The 19,506-nt window shown below is 29.3% G+C and overlaps 2 protein-coding genes across 2 annotated transcripts; both read right to left on the bottom strand.

The window, feature by feature from the left end:
- Positions 1,290–7,539, bottom strand: LOC109353853 (histidine kinase CKI1-like). Its single transcript, XM_019596215.1, has 6 exons — positions 7,504–7,539; positions 6,664–7,011; positions 5,366–5,744; positions 4,246–4,823; positions 2,757–3,980; positions 1,290–1,490 (listed from the first exon to the last, which is right to left on the bottom strand). The coding sequence occupies exons 1-6, from the start codon at positions 7,537–7,539 to the stop codon at positions 1,290–1,292; spliced, it is 2,766 nt and encodes a 921-aa protein (XP_019451760.1).
- On the bottom strand, positions 11,880–14,668 carry LOC109354058 (E3 ubiquitin-protein ligase MARCH1-like). The gene is made up of 7 exons (XM_019596410.1): positions 14,471–14,668; positions 14,286–14,357; positions 13,927–13,994; positions 13,446–13,596; positions 12,582–12,662; positions 12,387–12,485; positions 11,880–12,083 (listed from the first exon to the last, which is right to left on the bottom strand). Exons 1-7 carry the CDS (start codon positions 14,612–14,614, stop codon positions 11,997–11,999), a joined length of 702 nt encoding a protein of 233 aa, XP_019451955.1. The 5' UTR covers positions 14,615–14,668; the 3' UTR covers positions 11,880–11,996.

A 19,506-nucleotide genomic window follows, 5' to 3' on the forward strand; every position in this document is an offset into this window, starting at 1 on the left:
AGCTACTAGCCTTAGCCAAAATTCACTATATACTATATGAAGCACAATTATTAAGCCTTTTTTTTCACTGCTGAGGTTGATTACATGTAGTAAACAATACATTGTTTTATCATATAATGTGACTTGACAAATTATTAGTTTTCTTGATATTATATGCACACAATATAGTTATACACCTATACATAAATAACTCACATTAAAAGTCGACTAATAATCATGTGATCACTTAAAAAGCTATGTAAATTTAATTTTATATCTTGATAATTCAAGTAAGATACAAAAATCTATATTTTTTCTTCGTATTTCTGACAATAACATTTATCTTTTAATAATTGGTCTATCTTGTAATCACACTATTCATTTCTATATTTCTTTATCTTTTAAAAGTTTCATATTTTTTAAATGTTTAGATGGTTTAGAGATTCATTCCGAATTTATTCTTTATTTTATAACTACAGGATTATTTATAAATTTTTCTTTTCTCCTCTATTTCTCTTCAATATGATTTAAATGTGTTTAAAGTAGTCAAATTTTTACTTCTTTTAATAATTCTTTAATCATAACCTATAATTATCAAGCAAAATATGGAAAAAATGAGTAGTATTAATAATAGAAACAAACTGAAATCACTTTGCTTTAAAATGTCTCTATTTTTTCCCAACTTTTCATACATAAGCTAATTTTCTTCATCCTTTTGAATCTAGTAATGTGGATTTGCCGATAAACACTTCCACGAGATTAGAACTCACCTGATTAGTCTCAGAAATAAGTCAAATAACCAATAAGATCCGTAGGCGAAATAGTGTCTCTACAAGAGATAATCGTTGTTATAGGAATTTTACATATTCATAGTTGAGTATTGATGGAGGTTTTTCTTGTATAAAGAGATATAATCTTTCAAGCTTTTAATATAATAGGCATGAATGAACTATTAGTTAATATAGGATAGGATTTTTCATTAAACAACACGCCATTTCACAAAGTAAATAACTACTTGTAACTATAAGAACATGACTAAATACACCCTTTCATTTTCGAATATTTTCTATTCATGATATCATCAATATCTTAATGAACAATATACATACATTGTTAGTAAAAATTTATATACAATATTTATTCATTATTCATTTGGAACTTAAATCATGTATCATCACCATTAGACCAGAGTCCCGATTAATATCTTGGGAATTATCTTTGATACTCAAAATCATTAGTATAACCTCACATTTTGCTTTTATACAGATATAGAGGAAATGCCCTACAGAATAAATAATAAATAAAATAAACTAATATTTAAGTTGTATATATCTGATGGCTTCAAGTAAGTGCTGTCTCTTAATGGGCTTCACTAAATGAAAGTCCATTCCATCTTCTGTGGCTACATTATCAGTATGAGCAGTTAATGCAATTATAGGAATATGAAAACCATAGGGCCTTTCCATTTCACGAATCTGTCTTGTTGCTTCAAACCCATCCATTACTGGCATCTGTTCCATCAAATTATATTAACATAAAACTATATCACATATTTGGAGAAAGCAAAGTAGCAAAAGGAGATGATGGCAATTCATGCGTAGAATCTAATTCAGCTGGACACATAAATGTAATTCATTGTACTAAATATACTACATGTAGAGAAAGGTACTAGCCACTTGTATCAATAAGATAACAATATCTATTAGAATTTCTAACCAAAATAAAATGGATGAGTAAATCATAAAGTTTCAAATTTTAAAATCAAGAGTGAACCATCAATCTGGTTCATATTTGCACAAAATTGGTCATCAAAATTCTCAATTCGGGTTGGGAATAAATCATCAATCATAAAGTTTCTAAATCATATTTGTGAGCTAAGTTGATATAACTAAACATCTTAAAAACTAAATTGGATTTTCACTTTGATATTAGTTGATATTGGATGCACATCTGTTGTCTCATACTTAGTGTCACTCCTTGTGTCATGACTTTTTGATTGGTTAAAAAAATAATATTTAAGTTAAAATTTAATTTTTAAGTGATTTTCTGACCAATCAGACGGTCACGTACATGGAGCGACACTAAATGTAAGACAATAGATATGGATATGTAGATATTATATAGATTCATACACATATACAAATAACATATTTTGGAAATTGAAGTGGATAGTATAAGACTCTTTTGATACCCCTTCCATAGGTGAGGATCTTCTCTAATAATTAAGAGAATATAAAAAAGAAAAAAAACAACTTGATACAAGGCAATAATACTTTTGTACTTAAATCTAATAACAAACGCAACAACTTTTCTCTCTAGTCCTAGATAAAATTCTTTTCCGGTTCAACTAGTACTACACTAAGCTTAATGTTAAAGCCAACAACCTTTTTGTAGGTAGAATAAAACTGTTATTTCAAAGTACAATAATTTTGTACATCAAAGCATAATGACTTCCATTTTTTAGAAAAGAAACAAGATCTCACAAATTTTCTTTCATGTTATGTCTGTTTTCTCAAAAACAGTTTTGTAAAACACATTAATTTAATGTGGAGTTGGCCTATGTATAAACCTCAAGTCAGAAATGGAGGCAGATAACATTAGACTTTCAACATCATGCATGGTGAAGAATATAACCAATAAATAAGGCAATAAGAAAACAAAATGAGAGTAGAAAATAGAAACAATTAATAAGGCAATAAGAAAACAAAATGAGAGTAAAAACAGAAACAGTAATAAGAGAATAAAATGAGTAGAAAATGTCATTCATAGTTCATTACCTCACAATCCATTAAGATGTAATCATAAGGAGGATAAGGTAAATCCCTTCTAGCCAAACCTTCCTCAAATAACTGCACAGCTTGTTCACCATTTTCACATTGCTCAATAGTTACACCAAGTGGAAACAAAGTAGCCAATGCTAGCTTGCGTAACAAGGCATTGTCCTCAACAACCAAAAATCTCTTACCACTCAAAGATTTATTGTTGATTGAGTCTCCACATTCTTGTGTTCCTTTTTTCATTTGTTCAACACTTTGGCATGATCTTCTATCAGTACTTGGTTCACTTTGTGATCTATCCATCAAAGGGGACTTCTGTTTTGATAAGCTTGCAACCCTACAAATCTTTCCACCAATTTGTTCATTTGCATTTTCTTTCTTCGATCTCCAAAAACTACTTTGCCAAGCACCACCATACTCAGGAAGAAGCTTAATAACTTGGAACAACCGCGTACCGTGAAAAGGTTTCGATATAACAATATCATTTGGATCAAGCAAATCCTTGTTAAGGGTTGTCTTAAAATTGTTACCATGAAAAAGTGGCTTATTTAACCAAACAATCTTACATGGGTTGAATAGGCCTTTTCTGAAGATAGATACAACCCTGTAAAGTTCAGAAAATGGCCCTGCATTTGCATCAATTACAATCAGAATGAAACCTGTTGCAGCTCCAATTGTATCATTCTTCTTGAGAACTGGAGGCATTGACTCAGTTCCATCCATTGAACTCAAAGGAAATGCTTTGGTTCTTGCAAAAGAACTATGAGATATGGACCTAAAACTCAATTCTGAAGACACTGGTGAACTCTGGTTACTTGAATGGCTACCCTTCTGATTAATATGTTTGAGAGTATCAAACAAATGCTTCCAATGCCTCACAACCTTAACTTCGATTCCTAAGCTCTCCATGAACCTTTGCGAAATCCTTCGGCGCTCTTTGTCTATAATCAAAAGAACAACATGCGAACCTTGCAGCCTACGAGTAGAGCTGCAAATATGTAACCTGGGACTCAAGGAATTACAAATGCTTGAACCAGAACTAGTAGTTCTAATGATTAGTCCTTGCCCACTGTTTCTGTCACCTGATCCATACTCAGAACCTTCCTTTGTGCTAACATTAGTCACTGTCTCACATACAGTTAGGAGCACATTGAACCTGAAGCAGGTTCCCTTTTCTCCAATATCCTTGTCCATAATTCCAATGTCTCCATGCATCAAACGCACCTAAAAAGAATAAGATAAAATTTTATGGCTAGGTGAACTTGTAATTCACAATTATTTGGTAATAACTAATTGGATAAAGTATAATTTATCTCTATATGTTACACACTTTTTGTTCTCAAAATGGTCTGTATGATCACCCTATGTTACAACATAATTGATACATTTGGGTGTAAGGACTAATTTGATTAGGATAAAATTGAAAATGGAATGAACATGTAAGAATCAAAAGTTTAATTTAGTCTAAGTAATAAATAATATAACCTACCAAGGACTGCACAATCCCAAGTCCCAAACCAGTTCCTCCTTGACCAAGAGCAGTTTCTTTGACTTGTACATAATTCTCAAACACAGACTTGTATTTCTCTTTAGGAATTCCTTTTCCTGTATCATCCACTTCAAAAGTAACATCTATTGAATAAGGATCTTGTTGGATTGGAATCTTTGCTGCTTCTATGTCATCATGTGTTTCATTTTTCTTATAAAATAAGCATGATAAGTATTTAGTGAAGCTATATTGGTTAGTAGCCATTATTGAGTTCTGCATGTTTGGTTTCTGAGCCCATGCTCGAACTGCTATGTGACCCTCATCAGTAAATTTAACAGCATTGCTCAGTAAGTTACACAAAACTTGTTTTAGTTTTCCTCTGTCACCTTTCACAGATGAATATCTCATTAGAGAACCATTACAAGGGTCCAATACAATATCTACACCTTTCTTCATAGCCACTGGATGGTATAAATCAACTACATCTTCTAGGAGATAGGAAAGATCAAATTCTTCTTCATCAAGATGCATTTTTCCTGCCTCAATTTTGCTTGTGTCAAGTATAGAATTCAACAATCCTAGGCAAGTATGCATAGAAAGAAATTAAAATATGTTAATTAGTGGTACCATGAGAATAGAAATTATGAAATAAAATGACCATATCCATACATGAAATATACAAATCATAATTATAGGATACTACATAGGTATATATTGTTATATATCAACTATATGATGGAATATACATGTACATGTAAAGATTTATACACAATCAGTATATCATCCGTCATTTATTTACATTACTTTTATTTAAAAGTCAATGATAATTGAAAATGAGTGGCAGATAATATAGTGACAGTATAAAAAACTCATCTTACATTTTCTCTAACAATATATACTACTTGGGACATCTTTGTTATCCCATAAAGTGTGACATTACATGTATCACTATATATGTCACTTGCTGTGATTGATTGGAAAATTTCTATTAAAATTAAAAGTTTAATAATTGATTTACAACAGCAGGTAACACATGGAATGATACACTTTTTTGATATAGAAGATATGCACTCATATACATAGGCTTATGGGGTAACATGAATGAAAAATGTAATGTTACCTAGTAAATCTCTTGTACAATTGTTCATTTGTTTTAGATTGGTTTCCAATTCTGAATGTGGGGTTACTAACTCATATGACATTTCTATCAAACCAGTAAGACCAGCTAGAGAAGTTCGAACATCATGGCTAGCACTAGCAAAAGCAAGACTCTTATTCATATTCTTTCTCTCAGCTTGTTGGGTTGCTTCCATTTGTTTGATCAGTGATGCACACAATTGCATTTCTCTCCTTGTGGCTCTAACATTTATGAATAGAAAACTGAACATTGCAATTAATATCATTACAATCATTGCAATCATTAGTTGCAATCCTTTTTTCTTATAATGATTCAGATCAAAGTTAACTGATCCATTTTGTGGCACAGCTAAAATATACACCTGAAAACATAACCAAATTAGTATGAGAAGAAAAAACTACTCAACTATAGTGTTAAAATCATGGGGTGTTGGTGGTGATAGATTTCAGAACATTTACCCCAAACCACTTAATAATTCCTCTATTTCTAAGGAGATCCATGCTACATGTAATAATTGTTGAATGGAAATTCACTGAATTTTGGTTTTAATCCCCAGTAATAATATAATTAACACCCACATGTAATATATGTCATTAGAATCAGACTCTTATCTAGAGGGAAGGGATGTCAAAAAAATAATATACTATATGCAATTAAACTTGTATCATTATGTTGTTTGTCATAATAAAACAAATTTAATCTTAAAACTAAAAGGAAAAACTACACTCTCTAGAGGGTCTGACGCATGCCATACTAGTCAATGATATGGTCAACCGTGAATATTGACCAAAACCAAAAAATCATGTAAAAGACTAAAAATAGAAATAAAATAAAATTGTCTATATTTGAATGGACAAAAACATATTTAATCCTATATTTTTATATCTTCATTTGAGCTCAATTTCCTTGACAAGCTTGTGGATAGAATTTTTTTTTAGCTCAAATAAACTTCTCAAATTTGAGTCTCTAGATTGTTTTAATATATTAGTAAGGAGAGCACTAACATTAGTCATGTGATATTCTCAAACTAGAGTTGGATTAGTCTTACATGGTTGTTTAGACAAACTTTTTTCCATGCGTAGACATTTTTTTATTACCATGATTATGAACTCGATATGTAGTACAACTATTAGAAATTATTTAAAGTAGTTCCATATATATTGTGAAGATACGAAGAGTTGTTAACTGAATATATTTTTCTTAATTATATACAAACTATTGGAATATATTGAGAATAGTTCCATATTAAAATAGCAATATGTAGAAATATAAAAACGTACCGATTTTTTCCCCATAATATCAATGGGGTGGCATTGAATTAAATATTCAGTATCCCAAATATTCAACCTAGTAGCAATGGCTTTATCCTTGCAAGATACACTACCCGAATTGCTAATCAGATTTCCATTTGGATTCAAAGATTGGAATGAAACTGTGTCATTATAATGGACCAAACGAGTATTCTTGATCCCTTGTACTAGAACTTTTCCATCTTTGGTAGCTAAATAAAATTGTACATGTTGATTGCTAATAGCATCAGTGACCATTTTTTCTTGGTTCAATATATGTGTGACCATGACAAACCAGCATAGCGTCAATGAGAAAATAACTAGCATCGCAGCATAAGCCTAAAACAAACATTTAACACAAAGTTTATATGTCAAATGATAAAAATAAAAAAATAAATCAGATATTCATAGTACTTATACTTCTTATCTAATAAAAACAACTAATATTCAGACACAATAACAAACATAGAGTCATATTGAGTCTCTATATGAATCAATGAATTTTAAGATGGTATCTGGTTATTTTTTCTTATAGAACATATACTAGACAATTTCGTATTAACATAAGTGGATTTCACACATTCTCTTACAAAAACTTAAGGCACCATTACCTGTTTATTTTCGATGTGGGGAGTTATTCAATGTAAGACTTTTATTTTCAAAAAGTTTCTTTATGTTCCATAAAGAAATCATAGAAAAAAGAACTGAAAACAAATTTAAGAATATCAGACCTTGGAACGTTCCCATCGTTGATAACACCATGAATATTAATAATAAAATTAACAACATATAAAAGTAACATTATTTTTTGTTGCGAAAACTAGTGACTACCTGAAGAATAATGAAAGATGAAGGTCGCAAGGCCATTGATAAGTGGAGATTCATTCTTCTGATTGTGATCACCCTTCACAATGGATGTGGAAATCCCATAAAATCATATCGATGTTATAAATACTGAATATACAATATAATAGCGAAAATATGTTGTATTATTGTTTATGCATCTCATTATTGTATACAGGGTAATATTAGTAGAAAGTATCTCATGAAGATTTTATATTCTTTTAAGATTATATCCTTATTGGAAACTCATCGATTGCCCAGTATTACTTTATACCAAGGCATTTTGTGGAAATACCCGTTTGCTTGATTTCTGATAATACAAAAACAGCACATTGTTTCAAGTCAAAATTTCCTAATAATCTGTTTATAAAGCATTTGAGCTGATCTGGCTCCAATATTACAATTTTAGTGACTCCAAAATAATGAGTTAAATGATGGACCCACACTGATATGATTTAACGAGTATTTTAAATGGTTATGAATTACAGTCGTATCACCTAATATAATTATAATGTTACAAATTTATTAACCCCACAGTCACATTACTTTTTCAGCTATAATATGGTATGGTTGTAATATTCCACATCACAAATAGGATACATTTTACCACAAAATAACAAAAAACAGGAATTTAATTACAAAATTTTCACACCCACGTCGAAAATTTGCAATGAGATAGCCATAATTTCCACATTCATAACCTAAGCCACAATTAAAATCATAATCATTTTTTCAATTTAATATATGTCTTTGTACAATCTAGTGTACTTAATTTTTGGCTCCATCAAGGCAAAAAGAGTTCCCTAGAGAGTGCTACATCATTTTCTGTCCTCTTCCTATGAGTGAATATGAAACTTCTCAGCGCCATCGATGGATAAGCAATCTTCAATGATTAAACCCACCATTTTTTTAGTACAATCTTTTTCATTTTGGTACAAAATCAAACCTTTGTATGACATAATTAGAATTCCTATTTAAATTGATATGATAAGATTTCGTGCTTAAGTATATCGTTAAATTGTGGTAAATGGTGATAATGACTTGCATAGTCTTACATGAATGAAAAGAGTTAAATAAGGCATGCTTTGCCAATTTACTGTTAAATTAATGTTGAAGCTGAGAAATAAAAGGAGGTGGGTATGCGAGGTTCTCATCTAATAGAAGTGGAAGGATAATAGAGAGTTTTATTCTCGAAAACAAAGTAATAATGATAATATTTTTAAGAATTGAACTTATAATTTATATGTTACAAGAAAACAACATTATTATTAGTCATAATACCAAAATTTTAAATGCTCAAAATAAAAAGAGTACTTAGAGTTTTTAGATATAAGTGTGGCTTAAAAATACTAGGAGAGCTAATTAAAAAACTAAGAATAGAAATAAAGTGATGATGTCACTCACTTTTATGGACATAGATCATATCGTATTTGGACAATATATATTTACCATAAATCCTTATTGACAAGTCAACTAATGTTCTAAAGATATTGATTAAAGACTCCAATAATAGAAATAATATATTAAAAATCACATACTTTATTCAATGTATTTCCAAACACTGTTTCCCAATCAAATCTTTCTATATTTATTATGTTAGCCAATACCTTTAATATACTGGTTAACAACCAATACCTTTAAGGTACTTGTTAACAATCCTGAATTGTGAACAATTATCATTCTTTTTATTTTGTGAATTGTGAACAATTGTGACCAAAGTTTGTGTTATGTAACAAGGCACATCAGAGGGAATATATATAAAACAAATAATCAAGTTACTTAAACTTAATGTTGATGATCACCAGTAGTGTGTATAAAAAAATTATTAAAGGTATAACTCAATTTAGTGATATATTCATCACGAAGTAATTGTTTACCATAGTCGTGGTGCCAAAAAAATAGATGAGTTATATATTTTTTGTTGCATCTTTGTTACATACACCACTGAGAAATTACTTTGTTAGTGGACCAGCATCAGTTCAAGCTCCCATTTAAATATAAACTATATCAATTAATTGTAATATCTTTATTAATCCTTCATCCTCAGCAGATGGCAATAATGTAATTAAGCATGAATTAAAAGGTAAGAAATCAGGGTATCAAATCCTAAAATGGAAAAGGAAATCCTCTTAATTAAATTATATCACGAACTGGTCTGGTGATTTAAACTCTAATAATTTGTCCAATTGATTGATTATTTTTCGAGGAAATAAACTTTTTAAGAAACTAATAAAAATAAAAGTCTTTTTTTTTACCCCGGAGAAACTGAAAGATAGCCAGCTGCGATGGTAAAAATGTGCTATGAGTGTTATTCGTTTAAAATAGCAACGCCAACAACACAAAAAGCTATGTATTTCCTTTATTTAATAATAACATCCAATCAAGGTTATGTTAACATATAGAAATGGAAATAAGATCATCAATCAATCATTAAAGAATGTATTTTTTATCTGTTTACAAATATTAAGTGTCGCCTCCTAATAATTGGATTTTTGACATTTTAGTAGAAATCTAAGGAGATCTTATATCATTGAATCAATGACTTATTATTTTGTAATTCCAAATTGATTATGTAAAAAAAGGCATGCGATACATTCCCATTCTACTATAGCAAATATGGAATTATCCCTTCATTAAGTTAATTCAATTCAATTTGTGCATTTCTTCAGTGCATTTGTAATGGGGTGGTTAATACTATTAGTTAGTGTGTTCTGTTGTTTTTGTATATCATGACATTTTCTAAAGCCCATTAACATTGCTTATTGTGCATTGAATATAGGCGTAATATGAATTTGATTTTAGCATTTGATGGTTATGCTTTTGCTTCCAAAGCTTTCGGTATTGTGATTGATTTTCCAACTTCTGCTGTATCCATCTTACTTTCTGCTTTGTCTAATATATATCAATTCTTTGGCAGGGAATCAGTACTGGAACATCTTCTATGAAGGTGCAGCTTCATTCTTGATCGGTATATTTATGTGTGAAGTCCGATAAAATATAATGGGTAGAAGAATTTATACATACATAGAAAAGTCTTATAAAATTATTGTCTTAATATTTTGGTTCAAGATAAAACAGAACCAAGAGATGATTGAAAACTACCTAGTAAATGTCCTAACAATTGTTTACTCGCTATCAATGATTGATAATATGATTTTTACAGTTCACAAAGATTCATTCATGTACCAAGTTTGTTGATATAGCCGTTGTCAATAAGCTAGTCACCATCTCCTTTTGTTTAGTCATAAAAAAATAAGTGATAAACCTGTTTCATGCATGAAAGAAATGAAACCTAAAAAAGAATTACGATATTAGTGGCCATTTTATAAAATTTGAAAGGATATTTTTATAGACAAAACAAAAAACAGAAACTAGTTGATTGAACCTCTCCTTAATGAAAACAAGTGTTAGAATATAAATAAAAAACTAAAAGCATTTATTTTGAGAATTTTTAAACCAAACACACTCATAATATCTAATTTCTGAAGCGTAAAAGCTGCATATTTCTGGCCAGCTTTGAATGCATTTGTTGTACAGGTTTGTCCCTGCCATATGACATGCCAAGCCTGTTGAGGAGTGCAGATTTGCAGGGGTGGATTAAACATACACATCTGAGGATTGCATTGATTTTATATCCATTAAATATGAGACTCTAGGACCATAATATTCAAATCTTTGTCCAGCACTCTCTATGATGAATTAGCTTAAACATCAAGTTGATAATCTCACAAAGTGTTTAGTGAAAAATGGTGAGCCTGACCCAGTGATAAGATTAATCGCCTTTTGACCAGACAGTTATAAGTTCAAATACTTAAAGCAGTCTTTTCGAAGGTAAGGTATGTTTATTTACTTTCCCTAAACCACACTAGCTGGAGCATCATGCGGCCGTTTACTGTTACAAACTTTTAGTATGCATGTTCTGTTGGATATGTACACAGTTTGCTATGAATCTGCTGGATTTTATCATTTAATGTGTTATCAATCATTATTAGTCAATTCTTTTTTTGTTTTCTAAGAATTATTAGCCAATTGTTATAATAAAACGAACTAATCTTATTTTTGGACTTCAGAATTCTCTGCTTCAGAAGGATGCTATTAACAGTTAAATAAATTACACATGTGTCTACTGAAACATAACCTTCCAAGCAAAATTGAGTCGATGTACAAAAATTGACCAATTAGTCTACCAATTTCAAGTTCCAGAAGAATATTTGCATTTTGTAACAGTTCCCTGAGGAAACTATTTCAGGACAATAATTACTACTGAGTACTGAACATTAGAAAATGTTAAAGGGCGAAGTCCTTATTGGTTTATCATAAAATGGTAATTCATTCATTTGAAATGCAATAACTCTTTTATAGCATATCTATCTGAATTCTTTTTTCTTTTTTTTAATAAACTTCTGTCCCAAAATATTAGAATCTTACATGAGCATTAGCATAATGCTCTAATACAAATTAAAGCAAATAACAACCGATGACTATGATGAATGTCTTAAAGTTGCGACATTAATTGTCTCGTTTTCTTGATCATCTTCATCGGACATTGATGTGTCATTGTCAGAATCCTGTTATTCAGATAAACAATCATTCTTTTAGTTGTGATTGTATACCAAACTTACAATCAAATAATCAAGCATGTCCAAATAAAGAATAATTTTTAATAATGGAAAACAAATAAGGATTTAATATATATATATATATATATTCATAGTGTAAGTGTTTTTTATACTGTCGGTATATCATCCACAATTCATATGTTAACCATTATGAACTATCAAACATAAGTTATACAAATCAATACTGAATGATGTGCTAATAATGTAAAGACTTTACGGTGCATCCATGTATATTAAAGTCAAAAAATAAACCTGATGATGGTGAAGCTGAATACTTTTATGAATGCCTCCGAGAGTCCTAATAATTATGTACATGGGTATAATAATTCCACTGGCCCTTAGTATGAACACCTATATAAATAATAAAAGAAAGTTAGTTCAATGATTCCCCAGACTGATATTTATCCCTTTTTAATGAAAACTGGAAGCCAGGTATATAGCACTTACAGTAAGAATTGTAAATGGATATTCTTCCATTCCATTTGAAAGCACTTCAAATAGATGTCTTAAAAGCAAGATAAATGTAAACTGCAAAAACAATTAAATACTTTCACGTCATTAACAATCTAAAATGATAACAAAAAATCCTTTTTACAATTATTTTAAAGTTATCTAAGATTTTGATTGATTGTGTCCAATAGACATGTGCCCGTGTAAGTCTCTATGTTGTGCATTTTGAATTAAACTAGTTTTAATTCTGCTTATGTTCATATCAATATCTGCAAATCCACCACAACCACTGCTAAAAACAGGATTCAAAAAGAGAAGAAAACTCTTCCTTCTTAATATGAATACTCCCAAGGGTCAACAAATTCTTTCTTTCATTGAAGAGAAAATATGCTTAAGGTTCATGCAATATAGCACTTAGAGTTATGTGTTAATTTTGCACTACATGGATCATAAACAGCCACTATAGTTTACACTAATTGCAGTCTACTTTGGGGAGTTTGACTTATTCTTTTCCAAGCCCAGGTAAGTACATTTTATCCTTTACTAAGTTTCCTATTTCAGACTTATTAATTATAGTATAAATAAAAGCATGCAAAGCAAATTAGCAATGCTGGCTTGCCAGGTTCACTAGCATAAAAAACACTTTAAAGAGCTAATGTCTTTCTGAGTATATAATTGTCACTCCTAACAAATACGACTATCGGAAATCAAATATTTAACCTTTAGGCTGGGAATCTACTAAGACCTTATCACACTATAATCATGCCTTGTTGATAGCATTTGATTAAAATAAATCAATCTCCCTTAATAGAAAAAGAAAATAAAAATTACTTGAAAGTTGAAAATATAGAAAATACTTACCGTTAAAGCCAGTGATCTACAACAAGACGCGCTTCTATCTGCAGCAGATGTGCATTCAGAGTAACGGTTTTCTATTGCTATTCCTTCAACAATACCCTCTATTCTTGTGTTTAACGGTTCTTGCTCCATCCTTGAAATTTGTAGGCTTTCCCTTTAAAATAGTTCAGCCACACAAAATGTGTCAAGTCAGTCAAATTTTTAAATTGTTAAATTTTCTGAAGAAAAAAATTTGACTTAAAAAAAGTATGCCAACTTAGCTTAATAAAGGGTTCAAAGCTTAGAATTATGAAATGATTAAAGGTAAACAATTAGTATAGCAAGGCACATGAGTTCACTTTGATTGAATTACACGGGGAAAAGTTGAGTAACTTTTTTAGGCTTGTTGTAACCATGGTAATTGAAAATTTAAAATTGTGTTGCATTCAACATAAAAATGTGAGGTTCAACTATATGAAGACAAAAACTATAATGGGGAAATTACCTAATGGTCATTGCTGCATCAGATATTGGAGATTTCTTTGGAGCTGCTGTATATCCAGGTTCATATTTCTGTTCATTGAATGCATAGAAATTTAAAAAGATAAAAATGATAACAAAGAGTCAAAGACCCTATTTTCCTAAAATAAACAAGCATTGCTATAGAGAGAGACCTTAAATAAGTTAATAATTATTAATAAGCAACTCAAAGCAAAAGACAAACATAAAGCACCCAAACGTTAAAAAATGGAACACATGTAACAGATTCTTCCTTTTTTCTTTAAAAATATTTAGCATTGAAGAAACATGATTGATTGAAACTTATCAAAACAAAATGAAGAAAGTAAAGTTTGATTTTGATACCTGGAGACATATTTCACAAACTGTATTTCCTTTCTCATCGCACCATTTCTGAATGCAATCTCTATGAGCAAACTAAACAATAAAACGCAGTTTTTAATGACAAGATTCCAGAAACAAACACAGTGTAAAAAAACTAACTAAACCCAGAATTTGTAGCTTAAAAAATTGTACATTTTTATTATTACCTTAACGGTTCCAGAACAAGCACAAGGAGCCTCTAAACTTTTCAAGCTCTCAAATTCTTCTTCATGACATATTCTACAACGAGAAATCTCAGAAAGTGATCTCAAATCATCAACGAACAACACTACCTCTTCCATGTTTCTCATAAACAAAGCTTTTTGCTCTGTGTTTTTTTCAAATTCTGTCTTGTACTGCGTTTCTTCTTTCTCCATCTGAAATGTGACTTTATATATAGAAATAAGGGTTGTGGATTTACAATACTACCCTTGTATGATTTTACAGAAAAAGAAAAATAAAACTGTCAATATTGATAAAGCTCTTTTATTTTCCTTATATGAAATTACTTTTTTAGAAAGATACGTGGATGTGTCTATGTAAGGGTAATAGGAAGCCTAAATTCAGTGCACCATAACTATGAAGGGTAGCTGTTGCCCCACACATTAGGCAGACAGACTTGTAAATTACAATATAGGGTCAAGCAAAACATTTAATCTGATTAATAAATTAAATTTCATGTTTAGAAGAATTGGAATTATTTTTAGTAAGCAAAACTAATTAATTCATATTAAATCCAACTAGTTTATTTTCTACTTGAAATTATTACTCTCCAATTTTGATTTCTCTCATATTAGTGTAAATTATTAGGAATGAGAAAGTTAATTCTTTATATAGGCTAGTTGAAAATTAAGATAAGAATTTAAAGATATTTCTATTCTTTGTTGGTTGGTCGGATGAGAGTACATGGAAAGGTTCTCCGACAATCAATTCAATATGAGAGTTAGAGGAAGTGTTGAAGAACAAGTGGAAATAAATACAAACACTAAGTGAGTGAGTGAGTAAGTGAGATATGAATGTGTGAATAAGAGAGTTAATGTATGAATTAATGAGATAAGTATACTTCATTTAAGGGGACACCCCCTATTTATAGTAATTGAGATGGGTGACGTGACATTTGTCCATGGTTGATGGTGACTTGGTGTAGGTGTTGTAGGCATATGGTAAGCATGTCTATGTGGGTTTGTTCATGACCGTACTGTCACAAGGACATGTTGGATTTATAGGCAGTGTGTCAATATCCAATTGGAGATGCATTAAATAAAGTGTCAGAAATAATCATGATGCTTGCTAGGGAGTGGTGCAAGCCTCCAAGTTGTGTTGCTCAGCCTTTGGTTGGCCATGAAGGATCCTATCACGGGCGGAAGAGGAATCTGATTGACCGGGATAGAACAATTTCTAAATAAATGATATTAACTCATGATATTTTAAACATTAAATTAATTAAGGAATCTAAAGACTTGAAAATATGTAATGAAAAATGCAATAGCTAAGTTTCTAAATCTTGAAAGCACATTTTTAAATAAATATTTTCTACTTTGAATTCTTTAACAAGCGTTTTTTGGGTTTTCATTAATATTATACAATTATTTATTATTTTGAACATTTTAAACAAAATACTTAATTTATAAATTAAAATAAATATTATTTTATAACATTCAAAGCACATTCTTCTAAGTATTGGTTATATATATCTTGTCAAAATAATGGAAAGAAAACATATATATAACGATACCACTTTAGAATTCTTTGCTTATTCATAAAGAAAAATAAGTGTGAAAAGAAAAAGGGTGAAACCATTTTAGATCGAAGTGAAAGAGAGTTAAGAGTGAAAAGAATAACGGCCAAATCATTGAGTTTAATTTTTCACACTATGAAAGTGACCTCATAAAAAATGTAGCATAGGAGTATATAATAAGAAGTAAAAACCCCAGAGAAATAAATGCATCTTATCTAGCCTCTTTGATAAATATCTGTAAAAAAAATAATAACTTCACAAAAAAACCTTAAACTCTGTTGTTTGAATATATCATTAAAAATAAAGTTTAACATTGTTGACAATATAAGATCTTTTACTTACTTTAATTTAATAATCGATAATTATTAATACATAAATATTAGATGATGTGTTAAGAAATATAAAAGCACTTTTTATTATCAATGCATATGTTATCCTCTCTTAAAAATAATCACTAGTTATGTACCAGAAAATAAATAAGGAACACGCATAAATTAGTTCAGGAGTATTTGTTTGATGGAGATATGAATCTAGCTGCATTATGTTTACACAACAAAATAATTTTAGGTTTTTGTATTTTGTGCCTCATGATACATTCAAGGAAGTTCATTAAAATAATATTGTCATAAAAATACTAAGTATCTCACATCTCAAAATGGAATGCAGATAAAGGCATAAAAAAATGGTATAAAGGATTTGGGTTCTCAAAAATCATAATTATACCATGAATATGTATTAATAGTGTAAGAGTTTTTTACATTGTCATTGTATTATCTACAATTTCTTTTTAATTATCGTTAACTCTTAAATAAAATTAACACAAATGAATAATATACTAACCATGTATAAATTTTTATATTATCAATATATAAATATTACACTCTTATATCATTCCCAATAAAACATTATTTTCAATTAATCATTTAACATGGGGCTTACAGTACACTAAAAACCAATAATGTGAAGGGTAAAGTTTATATACAGTAAATGTATCATCTATCATTTATATTTATTTACGTTACTTATATTTAAAAGTTACTATTTAAGTATTAAAAACCAATAAGATAATGATAATAAATTTTAATGATATATAATATAATAACAATATAAAAAACTTACACTTTCAATACCTACATATTTTTCTCATAATTCTTACTAATGCATTAAAATAATTCAAACTCCATCAGTAATTAAAAAAATGTTGTCTTCATAATCTGTCATAGAATTACACTCTAAGAAGGTAGAAGATTTTTTAAGGGGACACAAATTGGTCAATATTGATATGACATTATTTCCTTGTTGTATTTCAATTTCCCCGAACCATTAAGGCAAACTTTGACCCCATGAATTTGGCAGATAGGCTTGCAATGCATGATGAATTTAATTTAAGTAGATCATAAACAACATGAAAAAAGATAAATATATGACACCTTATCATTTAAATATAATTATATGAAAATTTTATTCTTCAATATATATGTAAAAACTAGAAATTTTCTCTCAACTATTTGACATGATTCTTTTCCATTCAAGCAAAACTTCTTTCTGCTTGCTTTTGAAGGTCTGACCTGAAGCATTAATTAGAGATTGTCAAAATCCAAGAGACAAAATAGGAGGATGTTTGAGTCTAAACACAAAATAGGAGGATAGATAAATGATACATCTCCACTACTTGATAATATAGGTCAATGTATTCATATTAATTAGGAACTTATGCAATATCTTACTTTATTTATGGAACCCACTAATTTGATTAGTTTTTTGTGAAATTTAAAAAATGTATAAGTTTTATAATTATCAACTCTTAAAAAAGTAATATAAATGAATGTTGAATGATATATTGGTTATATACATTACACATATATTACAATATTTGTGAAATAAATTCAATCGTAGCAAATAATACATAAAGTTATTAGAATATTATATTTTTTGGTACGATGAAGGACATCACCTCACTTTAAATTTCTCACTTAGAGTTTGATATGAGCAATTTATTCAACACGAACTCGACTAGATTTGAATTTGTGAACTATCCAATTTAACCGATCACCTCGAATGGATTTAGTTCATAAGGTGTTCATGTATTATTAATTTCAACTTATTAATTCAATTGATTCATTTCCTAAGTTTGGATTGTGATTATTTACTTCATATATAAATTTTAAGGTTTTCTACATACAATAAATATATATATATATATATAAATAAATAAATAAAGTCATTTCATCTAATAAGTCAAATTATATTTCTTTTGAGTTCAACTCGTATATTTAAGTAAGTTAAACTCATATTTTGGTACTACTGATAATATTCCTCATTTTATGGATAATGATATAATTTTATTTGGATGTGTTTGTCCATTCAAACAAGTGTCGTTCATGAGAATCGAACTTTTAACATTTTAATTTTTCCAAGATCTAGCAGACCTTGTATTATTATACCAACATCTTAACATCATCTATTCCTTAAACTAAATGCAACAAGGGAGTCACCTCATTTCCAATATGAGGAACACATTTTGGTAGGAAAAGAAGTTTTTGCAAGACATACAATAAAATCATAAGATCCCTTATTTTCTGTACCTGTTCAATAAGACATTCCCAAATCTGAATTTGAAACCTACAATCCTTCACCAACGGTAACAAAACGTTCAAAACAAACTGAAATTTGAAATCATGGGCCCCGCTATTCTTTTAGAATAATAGAAACGCATCCACCGAAATACGTCATTAACGTGATTCGGCGGGACCTCCTTTCCATGCCACGCTGTCCATTTCTTTCATTTATTCATTGAATAATTACTCCTTGCACATCTTTTAATGTTTAATATTATATATATGTATATAGTTTAAATGTTTAATAAATCATTAAATGATATAATATACCTTGAATTCATAAATCAACAATTTCTTTTTGGAATAATATGAAATTCTAAAATATCAACAAAAAAAATGTTGAGAATAAATATTAATAAATGTATAATATCTATATATTGTTAGTGTAAAAAATTATATACATTTAATATATTTATTATGCATTGATATTACTTTTTTGAATATGAATAATGCACTGTCAATATATAAAAACATATATTGTTAGTTTATATTTTTTTTTTAAAATTAACAAATGCTAAATAAAATTATATTTTATGGAAGTAAATAATAAATAAATTGTTTGATAAATTCATTGGTTTCAGTACTTTTATTTGTTTTTTTGGTATTACCAATATATATATTTCACATTTTTTGGTAAAAAATTAATCTTTTTTGAGATTCTTGGTTGTCCTCATAATAAGTATCACTTCCAAGATCAAATCTTAGATCGTTAAGATTCAGAAAAGCTTTACACCACTATATCAACACATGTATAACTTTATTTAGAATGCAACCAACACAGATCCTGGAATTTTATTAGTTAAGAACACTTCATGAGTTGCTAGTCGGGGGGATGACAAAAAAATCT

Source organism: Lupinus angustifolius, chromosome LG08, assembly GCF_001865875.1.
Source record: "Lupinus angustifolius cultivar Tanjil chromosome LG08, LupAngTanjil_v1.0, whole genome shotgun sequence".
Lineage (NCBI taxonomy): Eukaryota > Viridiplantae > Streptophyta > Magnoliopsida > Fabales > Fabaceae > Lupinus > Lupinus angustifolius.